Source organism: Budorcas taxicolor, chromosome 22, assembly GCF_023091745.1.
Source record: "Budorcas taxicolor isolate Tak-1 chromosome 22, Takin1.1, whole genome shotgun sequence".
In the NCBI taxonomy this organism is placed as follows: Eukaryota; Metazoa; Chordata; class Mammalia; order Artiodactyla; family Bovidae; genus Budorcas; species Budorcas taxicolor.
The window spans coordinates 55,125,135-55,139,279 of NC_068931.1; the positions used below are offsets into that span (position 1 = coordinate 55,125,135).

At 39.7% G+C, this 14,145-nt stretch overlaps 1 protein-coding gene across 1 annotated transcript in view; it reads right to left on the minus strand.

Annotated features, from left to right (window-relative positions):
• TCF4 (transcription factor 4) overlaps positions 1-14,145 on the minus strand; it is a 376,786-nt gene that overhangs the window by 24,687 nt on the left and 337,954 nt on the right. Inside the window, exons 12-15 of the mRNA XM_052660570.1 lie at positions 10,956-11,023; positions 9,759-9,837; positions 7,152-7,228; positions 4,442-4,645 (exon numbers count right to left, since the gene is read on the minus strand). Of these exons, the coding sequence (XP_052516530.1) occupies positions 4,442-4,645; positions 7,152-7,228; positions 9,759-9,837; positions 10,956-11,023 (428 nt within the window). The remainder of the gene's footprint in view (positions 1-4,441; positions 4,646-7,151; positions 7,229-9,758; positions 9,838-10,955; positions 11,024-14,145) is intronic.

Consider the following 14,145-nt stretch of genomic DNA (forward strand, 5'->3'; position numbering starts at 1 on the left):
GTGTAACTACAGACCTTGCCTGAGGAATGCTCATAATTGTAAGATGCAGCACAGAATTTAGAGTCTATGTCCCCAGAGTTTAAGTCTAGTTCCCTGACTTGAGACTAACAAGACTAAGTCTTTAGAAGGTTTCCTTTCTTCTGTTTTGACTGATGATTTACTTACTGGGAGGGAAACAAAATGTGTTACATGTAATACATGGTACTCAAGGAATTTACAGTCCAGTTGGTTAGGCAAAGTCAGACTTACAGAAGATAAACAGGGCATCCCAGGTGGCTCAGTAGTAAAGAATTTGTCTGCTGATGCAGGATATGAGGGTTCGGTCCCTGGGTTGGAAGAGCCCCAGGAGGAGAAAGGGCAACCCATTCCAGTGTTCTTGCCTGGAAAATCCCATGGACAGAGGAGCCTGGCAGGCTATAGTCCACGGGGCTGCACAGAGCCTGACCTGACTGAGCAACTGAGTAGGCATGCAGGCCCACAACAAAGGACACACAGCTATGCATAAGAGGGTAGAATCACAGCCAGCCAGTGGATTGCTTCACAGTGCTATGAGAAGGGCAAAGAAAACCACTCTCCCAGGTGGAGCTAACAAGGGAAGGCTTCCTGGAAGAGGCAGAATTTGAGTGAGAGCTTTGAGAATGGGTGAGAATGAGATGGACAGAGAGAAGTGGTTAGAGCAGGCCAAGCCACATAGACACAAAACAAGGCATAGCGAGGACATTCTGGTCAAGTTCTGGTCATATGCAGAGGCTGGTCTTGCCGGAAAACTTTCTGCATTGGAATAGCAAAGCATAACACTTTCTGGTAAATGGTTATGGGCTTAAAAAGCTAGGCGAAGACATATGTCTTTATCTTGTGCATAATGGAAAGCTGGGGAAGGTTTCTGAGCAGAAAAGAGCATGGCCAAATAATATCATCTAGAAAGCCCGTAAGAAGCAACATTCGCTCGAGTGTTATGAGCCATGCTGCTGTGAAAAAAAAAAAAAAAAAATCCCTTTCATTATCCTAATACTTAGTAATTCACTGAAGACCTACTTCAGAACTCCAAGGAAAACATTTTATGAATCAAAAGCTACGTACAATATGTTAGCAATTAAATGAGATAACATAATAGCCCAGGCAGAACCACGACTGCAAGCTGCTGCAGAAAGAAATGCTTCTATCATCTTCCAAGTGATCAAGCCATTTTGTTTTGATTTTTGGAAGGCAGGGAGAGAGGGAACAGGGAGGGGACCGAGGTCAAGAGAATTCAAAGCTATCTGTTCTTTAATCAGAAGGAATTATTAAGGAGAGTTCTAAAGGAGATTTGCTCAAAACAAAACCAGCCCTGGGATGGGTGTTAAGTTACTGCAACTCGTTTCCACTCCAGAACAACAACCGAAGGTGTGTAGCTGGGAATGAGACTCCCACCCGCGCCGGACGGAGTTTCCGGTGTGTACCTCCCACTGCTACTTTATTTACTGCAGCTGGCCACCAGTTTATAGCCTGTTTCATGTATTAAAATTCAAATGTGGAAAACATTACCAGCATCCTCCTTGAATTATTTTTTTTGTTGTTGTTGTTTGGGGGGGAAGGAGGGTGCTTTTTTTTTTCCCTTCCCCTTCAACTTCCTTTTTATTGTGGAATGCATCAAATGGTCAAAGGCTAGCTTCAGACTGACTAAATTCAAAAACTATTTCCTTTGTTCTGATGCTTTTGTTTGAAAATTCATACCGGTTTGCACACGGCAAGAAACAAGGATGTGATCTTCTGCGCACACGTTGGGGCTGTGGGCTGAGGCGCTCAGACGCTGTGGGCGCCCTGAATATTTTCGAGAAAAAAGGAGAAAGACTGTAAAGGCACTCTTGGCTCACAGGGCAGCAGGCTGTCCTACTGTGGTTAGGGAATTGCGCTATGGATGCAGATGGCTCTGCAGTCGCCCTTGACTGAATTCTAAGCATCTTCAGAAGAGTGAGTGTGCACGCCCCTTCATCAGTGACACTAGCAATTTTATTGCTTTGCCATTTTCCCCCCCACTTTAAAAATCAAATCAAAGACGTTCCTGTGTAATACTGGCTGGTTATTTCCCCTTATCTATTGCTGAGTAGCATTCTCTCCCCTTCTGCTCCCCCTGGGTTGGTCTAACTTCCCATCCCCAAAGATGACTCTGGTGTCCTCCTCATATCCCACCTCCAAATCAAAGAGGAGGCAATTCAAAGGTCAAATGGTTCCAAAAAAGAATCTCTGTAGAGTTCATTATTTTAAAGATCCACTTAACCTACATCTGCTATTTAAGAGCAAACTTTACATATTTATGGAAAAAAAACCCAAAAAACAAAACTGTCTCTGAAGCAACGCCCTGGGTGCATGCTGCATCCGTTTAACATATGCAAAACGAACACAGCTACAGAAATTAAACTATTTTTCTCTTGATTGAGAGCAGATATACAGAAATGGTTATAAGTCACAGATCTGGCTTTTAATAAAGCCAGATTTCTTAATTAAAAGCAGTATTGTTTAAACATTATAGTTTAAAAAAGAGCTGTACAAACTGAAACCTCATATAATATGCATCCCCAGTGTATTTAGCATGTTACCTGAGGCCAAGCTAAATTAAAATCTAGATTTTCCTTTTGTTAAACTCTTAGCAACTGCCACGAATAGACAAACAATTTTTACTCAATGAGGAATTTTGAGGGTAGAGTCTAGGAAAAGCAAAAAAAAAAAAAAAAAGATTTAGCTTTGGCATTCAAAAATATCTTTCCACGTTTTAGAAGTGAGTTCATTGCTTCTATTTATAAAGCAGTATTTTTGGTTTCAAATTGGTTGCAGGTTTTCATAATATACAGCTCAGGATGGGACTCTTAATCTTTTATTAAGAGAAATGGAAAGGAGGGCAGAGGAATACTTCTGAAGAAGACAACTTAAAGAGCCTCAGAATAACCTGTGCTTATTTTGCATTCTCCTTTTGGAATCGTCTTTAAATAAGAGATGCTTAGTGATAATGGAAAACAGACCTTCATAAACACAACTTTTTGAGAGCCTGTAAGGAACAAAACAGGACACTAAGGTGTTTGCTGAAGACAGGCATTTGTAAAGAGCAGAATTACATAGAATCACTAACCACTACTCATGTTAAGTTCTTCACCCATGTGTTGACCTCATTACTTGTCATCATTTAACGTTTTATTAGGGAGATTTGCTGAATCTGATAATCACCTGAAAAAGGGATGCACTCTCAAGTCCTTTCCAGAAGTAATGGGAAAATTGAAATTTCAACTGCAATGTGGACAAATCTGCTTAAACCTTACTCCAATACTTTTTCATAAATTGGGAGTGGTAAAACTACGATGTACTTAAATTCCACGGTCCCACATCATCTATTAAGACAGACACACCGTGTATTTCGACCTCCCACGTGCATACTAAGTTGTTTCAGTCCTATCTGACTCTTCGTGACCCTACGCATTGTAAACCATACTCAGGAGCAAAAGATATTGATTTGACTTCTTAAACAAAAACAGTAAACCCAACCAATTCTCATGTGAAACCCAAGCGATGTAGCATGAGCCTGAGTCGGGTCCTTTAGCTGTAGTCATTGTGAAGAACTGAACATACAGGCCATGACCTCAGCAATGGATCGCCTAGGCTTATCCGTAAGTGAAAAGCAACGATGTATCCACACAAAAAACTTGTACACTAATGTTCATAGGAGCATTGTTCCTAATAGCCGAAGACTGGAAATAACCCAAATACCCATCACCTGATGAGTGGATACATTTAATGTATATCTGTACAATGGAATTTCAGTTCAGTTCAGTCACTCAGTTGTGTCCGACTCTTTGCGACCCCATGAATCGCAGCACGCCAGGCCTCCCTGTCCATCACCAACTCCCGGAGTTCACTCAGACTCACGTCCATCGAGTCAGTGATGCCATCCAGCCATCTCATCCTCTGTCGTCCCCTTCTCCTCCTGCCCCCAATCCCTCCCAGCATCAGGGTCTTTTCCAAACAATGGAATTTTGGGGGAATAAAAACTGAATGATGCTCTGATAAAGGACAAAATTTATATAAACCTTGAGCGCACTATGCTAAGTGATAAAAGCCCATCAGAAAGGACCATCACATACTGCGGGATTCCACGTTTAGGAAATCTCTAGAATAGGCAAATCTGGAGTCAGAAAGGAGATTATTAGTTGTAAGGGGGAGGCTGGAGAGTGATGGCTGACAGACATGAGGATTTCTCGTCGCGGGGGGTAAATTACTCTGGTGGTGATGGCACCATCTTGTGAATACATGGAGAACACAGTAAGTACACTGTGAAACTGAAATGGGTGAATTGTAGGTTAAATTTTATCTCAATAAAGCTGTTAAAAAAAGAAAAAGTTGCAGCAGTATTATTTGAGCTAGAAATTCTAATTCTGCATGTTAACTAGCATCTGAGTTTCACCCCATCCCTTACCATGAGTGAGTGTCTGTTGGCGGAGAGAAGACCGGTTCCATACCCTGAGGCCAGACCACCCATTGCTCCGTTGTGAGAGGGTCCGATGATTCCGTGCATATCGCCGTGACCACCAGGCATGGCTGTGGACGGGCCCACCGCGTGGTTCCGGAGAACGTGAATAGCGTCGTCCAGTCTTTCTAAACGATCTTCAATTCGGCTTTGCTGTTGGTTGATAAGTGATGTGAAATTTGATTCAGTTCCAAGTATGGATATAGATTACAGAAGTAAAACCTGAGTTCATACGAACCACATTTTGGGTTTCTGAATAAAATTTATTTTCCTTAAAATGACAATAAAAGTAAATGGTGACTTTCCCAGAAAATGGGTGAAAGCTGTTAATACTATAATTATAATTTTATTTTTTTGTGAACAAAGTCAGTAATTCTTCCGGGACATGGTAAGTATATATGTTTTACTATGTTGCATTACCTTGAAAGAATTGAAACTTACTTTAGCAAAGAAAAAACAAAAAAACATTTATTGAATTTAAGGAACATTCTGGCAGGCACTGGTTAAAGATTTTTAAAAATTAACAATGGAAAGGTGCCCTATTTATAGTTTCCCAATTAAATTATCTTCTTGAAGGCATATTCCCTGGGTTTCCTCTGAGTCACATGATACAGTGCTAAGTATCAAATCAGGGACAGGTAAACAAACGCCTATAGACTGTAATTTCTTATTAAGTAGTAACAATTTTTAACTGGGTTTCTTGCCTTCTATCGATTATCACCTGTGTGTGTGTGTGTGTTAGAGGGAATCAGAGGCTCAAAACAGTTAAAGAACAAAATTGCAAAAATTCTGTCAATCAAAGTGGTAGATTTCAAGACTGAGGAATCATAAAGACAAACGAATTGCTTACCGGGAGCCTCTAATTTATTTCAAAGCCCTTACTATAGTATAGAACTCACTACTCTTATACAGTGAAAAAACCAACTGATCTTTTCATCCCAGCCATTAGGATCCGAGTTTTCCACAACTAGATAAGCCTACAGGATAGTTTTTGGCGAATAAAATGGACATGGAGATGTGTATGTATTTTTTTTTTTCCAGTGTGACCAATAACGATACCAAACAACCATCTCCAGGGTGCACTTTAAAAGATACCATTTCACTGAATCCTCATTCTACACATGTAAGCGAACAGGAAAGACATTATTATCCCTTCCACCATAGACATGCAAATGAGGCTCCAAGAAAACTAAGTCAATTAACTGCTCAATACCTACTGCCAGGAAACGGTGACCTCAGGGCTGCAACCTTGAGTCTTCAACTCTAGTGCATCTTTGTGCTAGATCATGCTAGAATCCACTCGGATTTCTGATGGGCTGTGCAAGCAGAGATATCAGCTCTCCGGCATGAGAAAAACGATTTCTAAATTATTCTCCACTGACAGGAACAGTGTATGTCAAATATAGTCAGTCCATGGTACAGAGCCTTCTGACTTGGTGGGCTTGGGTATTACGGGGCTTCCCTTAAACTCACAGTGGAGTGGGTTGCCATGCCCTCCTCCAGGGGATCTTCTTGACCCAGGGATCAAACCTGCATTTCTTACGTCTCCTGCACTGTCTACCACTAGCGACCCCTGGGAAGGGCCTCAGAAATATAAACCTAGTCTTTATAGTTCTATAGCTGGAAAAAACCCAGCTATGACAAATGGGTCCCAGAGAATAACTGATGGAGAGAAACACTTCTAACGATGATGGCTTATTTGGATGTGAGCTGCAGATTCATGGGGCTTAGATGGCACTTGATTGTCTCCGGCTGTGGTCATCTTATTGGCTAAAGAGAGGAGGTAGATGACTTACACACTACCGCTAGGAAGAATCCACCTCTGTATTCTCATTTTTCGATTTCTCTTCATTTAAATCATAAGCCAAAAGTAAGAAAGGAAACCCTGAATGGCTGACAGATAGACAGGCAAATTAACAGATATGCTTACCCCCATGTTCCATCTCAAAATATGGGAAGAAAAAGGGGAAACTCAACCCTGAAGGACAGCCTCTTGCTGCCACCCCTCCCTGTGTGACTCATACACAGACCAGACAGTGCCTAGAGCAGAGCTGTTTCATGCATGTTTCCAGCCACTTCCTTTGAGTGGAGTGTCAAACACTGAATCATCATGTGAGTTTTTATCATATTAATTACACCCAGGGAAAGTTTTCAGCGATTCCTTACAAGAGAAATTTAATGAAATTACTACATTTCCATGAGAATCAAAGTGAACGAGGAGAAAAGCAGCAGGCTTCTTAGTCAGAAGTCAAGAAGAAAATTCCTATAAACCCATTATTCTGGAAAGCAAACTAGAGACACAGAGACTCTCCAAGTGTTCTGGCTCCACAAAATAGCTGGAACTCCAGCACGGACATCAGGAGAGGTATTTAATCACTGACACGTGTATTTCCCCAACAAGGGGAGGAGGCCATGATCCTTCCCAGATTCTTATCTGGTTCTAGATACACAGGAGCCCTGAGGCTTCCACTATAGCAGGAGCTGGGTTACAGTCTACGAACAGGAACAAGCATAGGCTAATAACTCTGCCTCTAACCAAACCCGTGGGCTTACATCAACCACAAGTTCCTACTAGTGAAAATAAGACTCTTGAAGAGCGAACTGGATGGAAAAAGAGAAGCAGGCCTGAGAATGGTCAAAGTGAGCAGATGAAACTTACCAAAGAGTGTAAAGGTCCTTCGTAATTAGGAGATGATGAAGCCTGTCCTCCATTTCTAGACCAAACAGCTGTGCCTGCTGACAGGAAAATGGGAATCGCAATGAGATCTGTATAATCCTAAGGATAACCTTACCAACATTTTAAACAGTTCTTTTAGAAATAGCATATTGATTTCTATCTGGACATTAAGGAAATACATGTAAACTGCCCATACAAGAATTTAGGGCCAAGGAAAACATTTTAAATGTAAAACAGGTAGACTATACATGGACTCAGAATTCTCTCAGGCTTCCTCGTAAAAGGGAACATTTAATTAATTGTGAATTTTAGCTGGAGAAATGTCCCTTTGCTGGAAAACCATCACTACACAGCCAAGGTACTTTTAAGAGCACAAAGAGGGGTTTTCATTACACCTTCATGCAAAGCCGATTTGTTAAAACCAAAATTCTCTCACCAATGAAAAACAGCTTTGCTACTTGTTTTTAAATGATCCTTAAGAAGGGATACACCTTCAGAAACTTTTCAAGGAAATAAGATCCACTAGAGATTTAAACACTCAATATAACAACATTAAGTAGTTTCTTCTGAAGAAAACACATTTTTAATGATTCACTAAACTTGAAGGTAAAGAAAGATTGCTGTTATAATACATAGAACATGTCTAACCTATCAATTTAAAAATAAAAACCACTTTTAAATTGAAAATAATACACGCTCATGTAGAAAACTTGGAAAATAATTGAAGAAAGGAAAAAAAAAATCTATGATCTCACTGAAATCACAGTCCCTGATACTGCTGGCTCTGTAAAAATCCATTCTTCCTGCCACTTCTGGGTGTGCACGTGTGTATTTTTATGCTAAATAAAAATAGAATGTTTTGTCCAATTACTTTCAGTGAAAAAATCTGGACAGAGCCCTTGGTGTGAAAATAGCAGTCTGTCCCCATCTCTCGATCTTTATCAAGTCCTCTCTCCCTAACGTGTGATCTTTTAGGCTGGATAACCAGGACCTCAAAGGTGGCCTTGTTTCAGGGTCTTCCACATGCAGCATGTTACTCAGGTTTGGGGTATTTGCGGCATTTTCTGGAACGATGTGTGCATTGTCGCTTCCCCTCCGAACTTTGACCTGGAAGTGGACTGGCAGAGCTCTGAGTCCCTGATTCTAGCCTGAGCTCTGACATTACTACTGAAGATTTTCAGCAAATCCCATACCCTTTCTGGGCCTTCATACATCCATCTGTAAATCAGAGCATCAGACTGAAATAGCTGTTTCTCAAACTTTATATTAGATTCAAGAATATTCTTGCTTCTCCCATATTATAAAATAGACAAAATTAGAGTTGCTTCATTTGAAATGGGGAATGTGGGAGCTCTCCCTGCTCAGACTCCCTCACCCCTGGCCCCACTGTACTATCTCAGTCTGTCTCTGACTTTGGATGCTGACACCTGTGGTCGCTTTCCAGAGCCTAACAATATGGCACTAAGCCAGAAACGTACAACTCTGAACTTTACTTCCTGCCACGGGGACTGTTTCAGTGCTACCATTATCTTCTTCATGTCACCTCTGGCTTTCCCAGTTTCAGCACTGCCTCTCTGGAGATATGGACTGGAAGGGCCAGCTTTTTCCCTCTTTCTTCTGCGACCTCCTCCTGTCAATGGAGGCTGGGAAAGGCTGATATTAAGTCTCCCCTAAGCCCATGGCCATCAACTCTGAAAGCACTGTGGCCAGGTGAAATCTCTGATTCTTTATCAAGGAATTTACTTTACAATGGGGTCATGGGAGTGCTGTATGTAGGGAATAATACAGAGACTGACGCAGCAACATTCAGGCAAGTGACTACAGTCTACGTTAGGGTAAGATCAGGTTTCAATAAGGTACCGATATGATTTTTTTTTTTAAAAAGAAGCCACCTATCCTCCTTCCGAAGAGCAGAGATAGGCACCAGACAGGGTCTTTCTGGAAACATTTATACTGGCAGAGCAATGAGCCCTTTAAATGGAGCTCTGAAGAGTGCAACGCTTTACTAACACCATTTTTAACAACTTATAATTTTATTGTCTGAAGCCATAGGTCATGTTAACTTGTTCTATTGTAAACGGCAAACATCCTCTTTAACTCCACACAGTTAAGTCACAATTTATTTACACAATTATAGTTTTCTTCAAACCTTCCAATAACATGGACTTTAAAGAGGGAATCTGAAAAGCCTGAAATTTCTGGGAGAAATGATCCTTTTGAATAGTCTATGTTTGATGACCACATAATCTGCATTTCTATTCCCGATGATGGGAACTGGTTTTCCCGCTGAAATTTTTGTTGGAGTATATTATTCTGTTGAGTATCTTTTGCAAAGAAAAGTTTAAGAAGTAAGTTTCCCAAGTGCCTGTACATTCTAAACGCATGAACTTTCAAGAAAAGTTTTGGATGTAAATAACTTCACCATCGCACGGCCGTGTCTGTCTCTCCCACCCCTTCCTATTGGTCTGCTGGGAAATGCTCTGTTTTGAGTATTTGGAGGGAGTGAGTTCCCCCCAGCAGCACAGGAAGCGTGAGGGGGAACCGTTCTATAAGCTGACACTCAGATGCAGTGCATTTACGGTACCGTACCTGAGAGAGATGGAGGCGAGCCAACAGGAGTTGAAGGGTTTGATGAAAAGCTGTTGTTAGTGTGATCTGGAGAATAGATCTTAAAACAGTGGGGAGAAAAAAACAACAACAACAAATCCTCATTCATGGGGAATAAATATGCCACAATTTAAACTACAAAGCATTAATACGATTCATCCACAAATTCCAAGGTGCAAAATACACTTAACAATCAACTATAGTGCCGATATTCTAAAACGAAAAACTTAATTACTTTTTCAAAAGAAGAGCTCTTGAGCTGCTCAAACATAGTAGGGGGGGAAGCTGAACTGAGTCAGCACAGACCTTGGTTCTGTCCATTTCTTCCCATTTCCTCCCCTGGCTGCATGGCCATGAAGCTACAAAGATACACCAAACCTCCCTTTCTTCCTCCACAAAACAAGAGGTCAGACAGCATCACACCCTGAGATTTTTGCTCAACTCCTTCTTCATTACCTTTACAGTATCTGGTTCCAAGGCAGGAGGACGCTCAGGCTAAAGAAAAACTTTTCCGTAGCTCACAAGGCTAACATAAATCAAATGCATCTATGCCCCAATGAAAAGGAAAACCCAACTGAAGAGACAAAATGTCAGAGCAACATATCTCTGCTTATATTTACAAATGATCACGTTTAGCTTTTGAAGACAATACCAGGTACACTCCCTCAGACGAGGAAGGGCTGACATTGGTCACTGGTGAATATGGAAGAAATGCTGGGTCTTAGCTTCCTGGCAGTGGGCAGGCAAAGCAGAGAAGCCAAGTGCCAATGAAGTAACAAATGAACCTCGGTTATGGTCGTTTTTCAAGAAAAGTTTCTTTTTCAAAATGTTTTAGAACTGCCCTTTGGCAAAGTCAGCCTTAGCTGGTCAATCAACGAGCCCCCCAGTGACTTTAGAGAAAAATAAGACATCAGGATGGAAAACCTATACTCTTAAAGACCCTAAGAATATCCACAAATCCATAATTGAGTACCGCTTGCAAGATGGGAGAGACCAGCCATCCGCTGGAATCTTCAGCGTTCTCTCAATTTTTTCAGCGATTATTATGCAAGGAAGCTAGCCTTTCCAAAAATCAAAGCTATTTGCCATCCATTTTCTAAAATTCTAAATGTCCACTTTTGATTAAAGTTCACCCGTCTGCCGCGGTACATCTGAAGTCCAAGGTCAACATTTCCTCACCGAAGCAAGTGCTTTCCCCAAAGCATCGCCAGTCTGGGAGCTGCCTGCTGCCCCGCTTCCTCTATTTGCTGCAAAAACAAAAGGCAGAATATGAAAAGCCAGACGGTGAGACGTCGAACAATTTTCTATTCCTGGTCCATTTACTCACAGTTTAATTGCATTTTTAATGCTAATTACAACACATTAATATTTAATTAGCATTAATTTGTTTGCTGAGGTAGATGTCAAATATATTCATGTTACATTTTTTTTAACAGATAAAATATAAACCTGACATCCTGGTTTAAAGATAAAGTGTTTCAGTTGCTATTACTTTTCCCCTGGTTGTCTGTGAGTGGTTAAGTAGTCAAGAGTAGTAGGTGAGCATATGAGGTTCATTGCTAAAAAGTACGCAGTGCTTTCAGACCTCTGAAGCTCTCATAGCTTGCCTTTATTTACATTTTATATAGTAAACTGAATTCACTTCACGAATAAGAGTTACATCTGCTTTCAAACTGAAAAATTAATTTTTGCTATATAGCAAAGTGAGATACTTCTCTCAGAGTTCCACAATAAACAAAACAAAAAAATCTGTAACAGGCCTGGCAGCTTCTTAGGAGGGAAAATATTTTTAATATTTTGAGGAAAATATAGTCTTCACACATTTTAAAGTCTGTGTTCATATTTAAAGAATTTGAACTCTGTTGCTGTTAAAAGTCAATATCGTCTCCAATTCTGGAGGAAAAGTAAGTGTACATGACGACGAAGCAGTCTCTACTATCTAAACACCAGTGTTTTTACCCAGAAGATGGATGAATAAAGGGTACAGCCGGCCCTCTGTTTCCACAGATTTTGCACCCAAGGATTTAATCAAACTCGGATCAAAAATTTTCAGAAAAAAAATTTCATACCCTTCCAAAAAGCAAAACTTGAATTTGTTGGTGGTAGCAACTATTTACATAGACTTACACTGCCTTGAGTATTATAAATAATCTAGAGATGATTTAAAGTATATGAGAGGATGAGCAAGGGTTATATGGGCTTCCCTGGTGGCACCAGTGGTAAAGAATCCACCTGCAAAGCGGGAGATGCAAGTGTGATCCCTGGGGTCAGGAAGATCCCCTTGAGGAGGAAATGGCAACCAACTCTAGTATTCAAGCCTGGAAAATCCCATGGACAGAGGAGCCTGGTGGGCTACAGTGCACAGAATTGCCAAGAGTCACACACGGCTGAGCACACACATATGCAAGGGGTGTATGCAAATACTGCACCCTTTTCTATGAGGGACTTGATCATCCTCAAATTTAGGCATCTGCAGGGGACCCTTGAAACATCCCCTCAGCAGGATACTGAGGGAAGGCTGCCTGTTAATAGCAGGATATAGATTCAAACACATAGTTCAAAATCAGCTCTAATAAACAAGGGTTTTCTTTAATTGAAGGATAATGGCTTTACAGTATTGATTCCTGCCATACATCAAGAGGAATCAGCCATAGGTGTACGTATGTCCCCTCCCTCGCACTCCCTACCCCTCTAGGTTGTTGCAGAGCCCCTTTTTCAGTTCCATGAGTCATATGGTAAACTACCACTGGCTCTCTATTTTACAAATGGTAATGTGTTTCCATGTTACTCTTTCTATTCATCTCACCCTCTCCTTCCTCCCTCTGCCCTAGTCCATAAGTCTGTTCTCTAGCTTTTGAAAGTAATTTGCCTTTATAAAATGGTACAGCCAGTGGTGTTCTTCTCTTAGATTTATTAAGGCCTCAGCATAAGCAAGTAGATCTAATATTTAAATAAAACCTATTGAACTCTAGGGGAAAGTGTTTGTCACTATTTTGTGAAATAAGAAAAGGAAATACTAAATCAATGGATTAATTCAAGCAAAACTTCATTACACATTTAAATTAAAAAAAAAAAATTCCCAGCCTTATCCTCAACCCAAGAAAGCACTTTTTCTAGCAAACGTGTCATCTTCAGCTTCCAGATCTGTAAAATAAAGTCATGGGATCAGCTCTCAAGTGATCAAATTATCTTTGTCTTTAGGTTATAATTTCATCCTCCTGACCTCTGCTTAGTATAGTTAAATTATGCTTGTTATTTTTATATATTTACATGTTGGGTATGACAGTTTGATAATCTTTTGATGTTTGCTTTATTTGATTAACAAAACTCACCCCTACATTCGTTAATTACTAAAACTGAAAGAAAGCTGTATGTAATGAAAAGAACACAATCACCTTCTGTCAAGAAAAAAAAGGAAAAACTATTCTTTCTCACATCACAAATTCATAATGTTAAAAATATATTAGTTGTTAGTACTAAGGATTTTATGCATAAGGAAGTTCTCTGAAATGAGGGTCCAAACATCATACAATGAACTAGTGGAAGGAACTCACAGATATCAAGAGTACTAAAAATACGCAATATAAAGAGATAATTCAAATTATTATCTGGTGTGAAAGTAAAAATTTCTGCATCAAGGAGTTCTTTTAAAACTGAAGACAATTCTAAAGGAAAATAACAAGGATTCTGAAAACACAAAGAGCATTAACATTTTTCAGCATGTATTACCATGGTATTGGGAGATAATTATACATACATTTTTTTCTTCCCTTCCAGAAGCAATATTATCATTATTCTTAAAATTAGGTTTATCAGTCAAAATAATTTGGATATCTGCTCGACTAGAAAACAGACCTTCATGAAATGAAAATTCAGAGCCACATTAGAAAAAATTACATTATCTAACAAAGAAACTAAACCCAACTAGGATAAGATATTGCTATAATTATAGATAAAGTTTGCTATGGTAGCTTTCAAAAGATTAATTCTTTGAACAGTTTTAAAATGAGAATAGTAAAGGTTTTAAAATATATTAATGAAACCAAATTAGGAAGAATTGAAAACCAATAAAAATATTTTAGAGATATGTAAAAAAGAAATTACACTCCCAATCTATCCCACCTCCCTCCCAACTTTCCCTCTCTGGAAACCATAAATTCATTCTCTAAATCTGTGAGTCTGTTTCTGGTCTGTAAATAAGTTCATTGCTCATTTGTATCTTTTTTTTCCCTTAAAGATTGACATGTACACACTGCTATATTTAAAACAGATAATCAACAAGGACCTATTGTAAAAAAAAAAAAAAAAGAATAAGCCTAAATCAATAAATAAATTATTATGGCATAAAAATCATACTTTAGAAGAGACA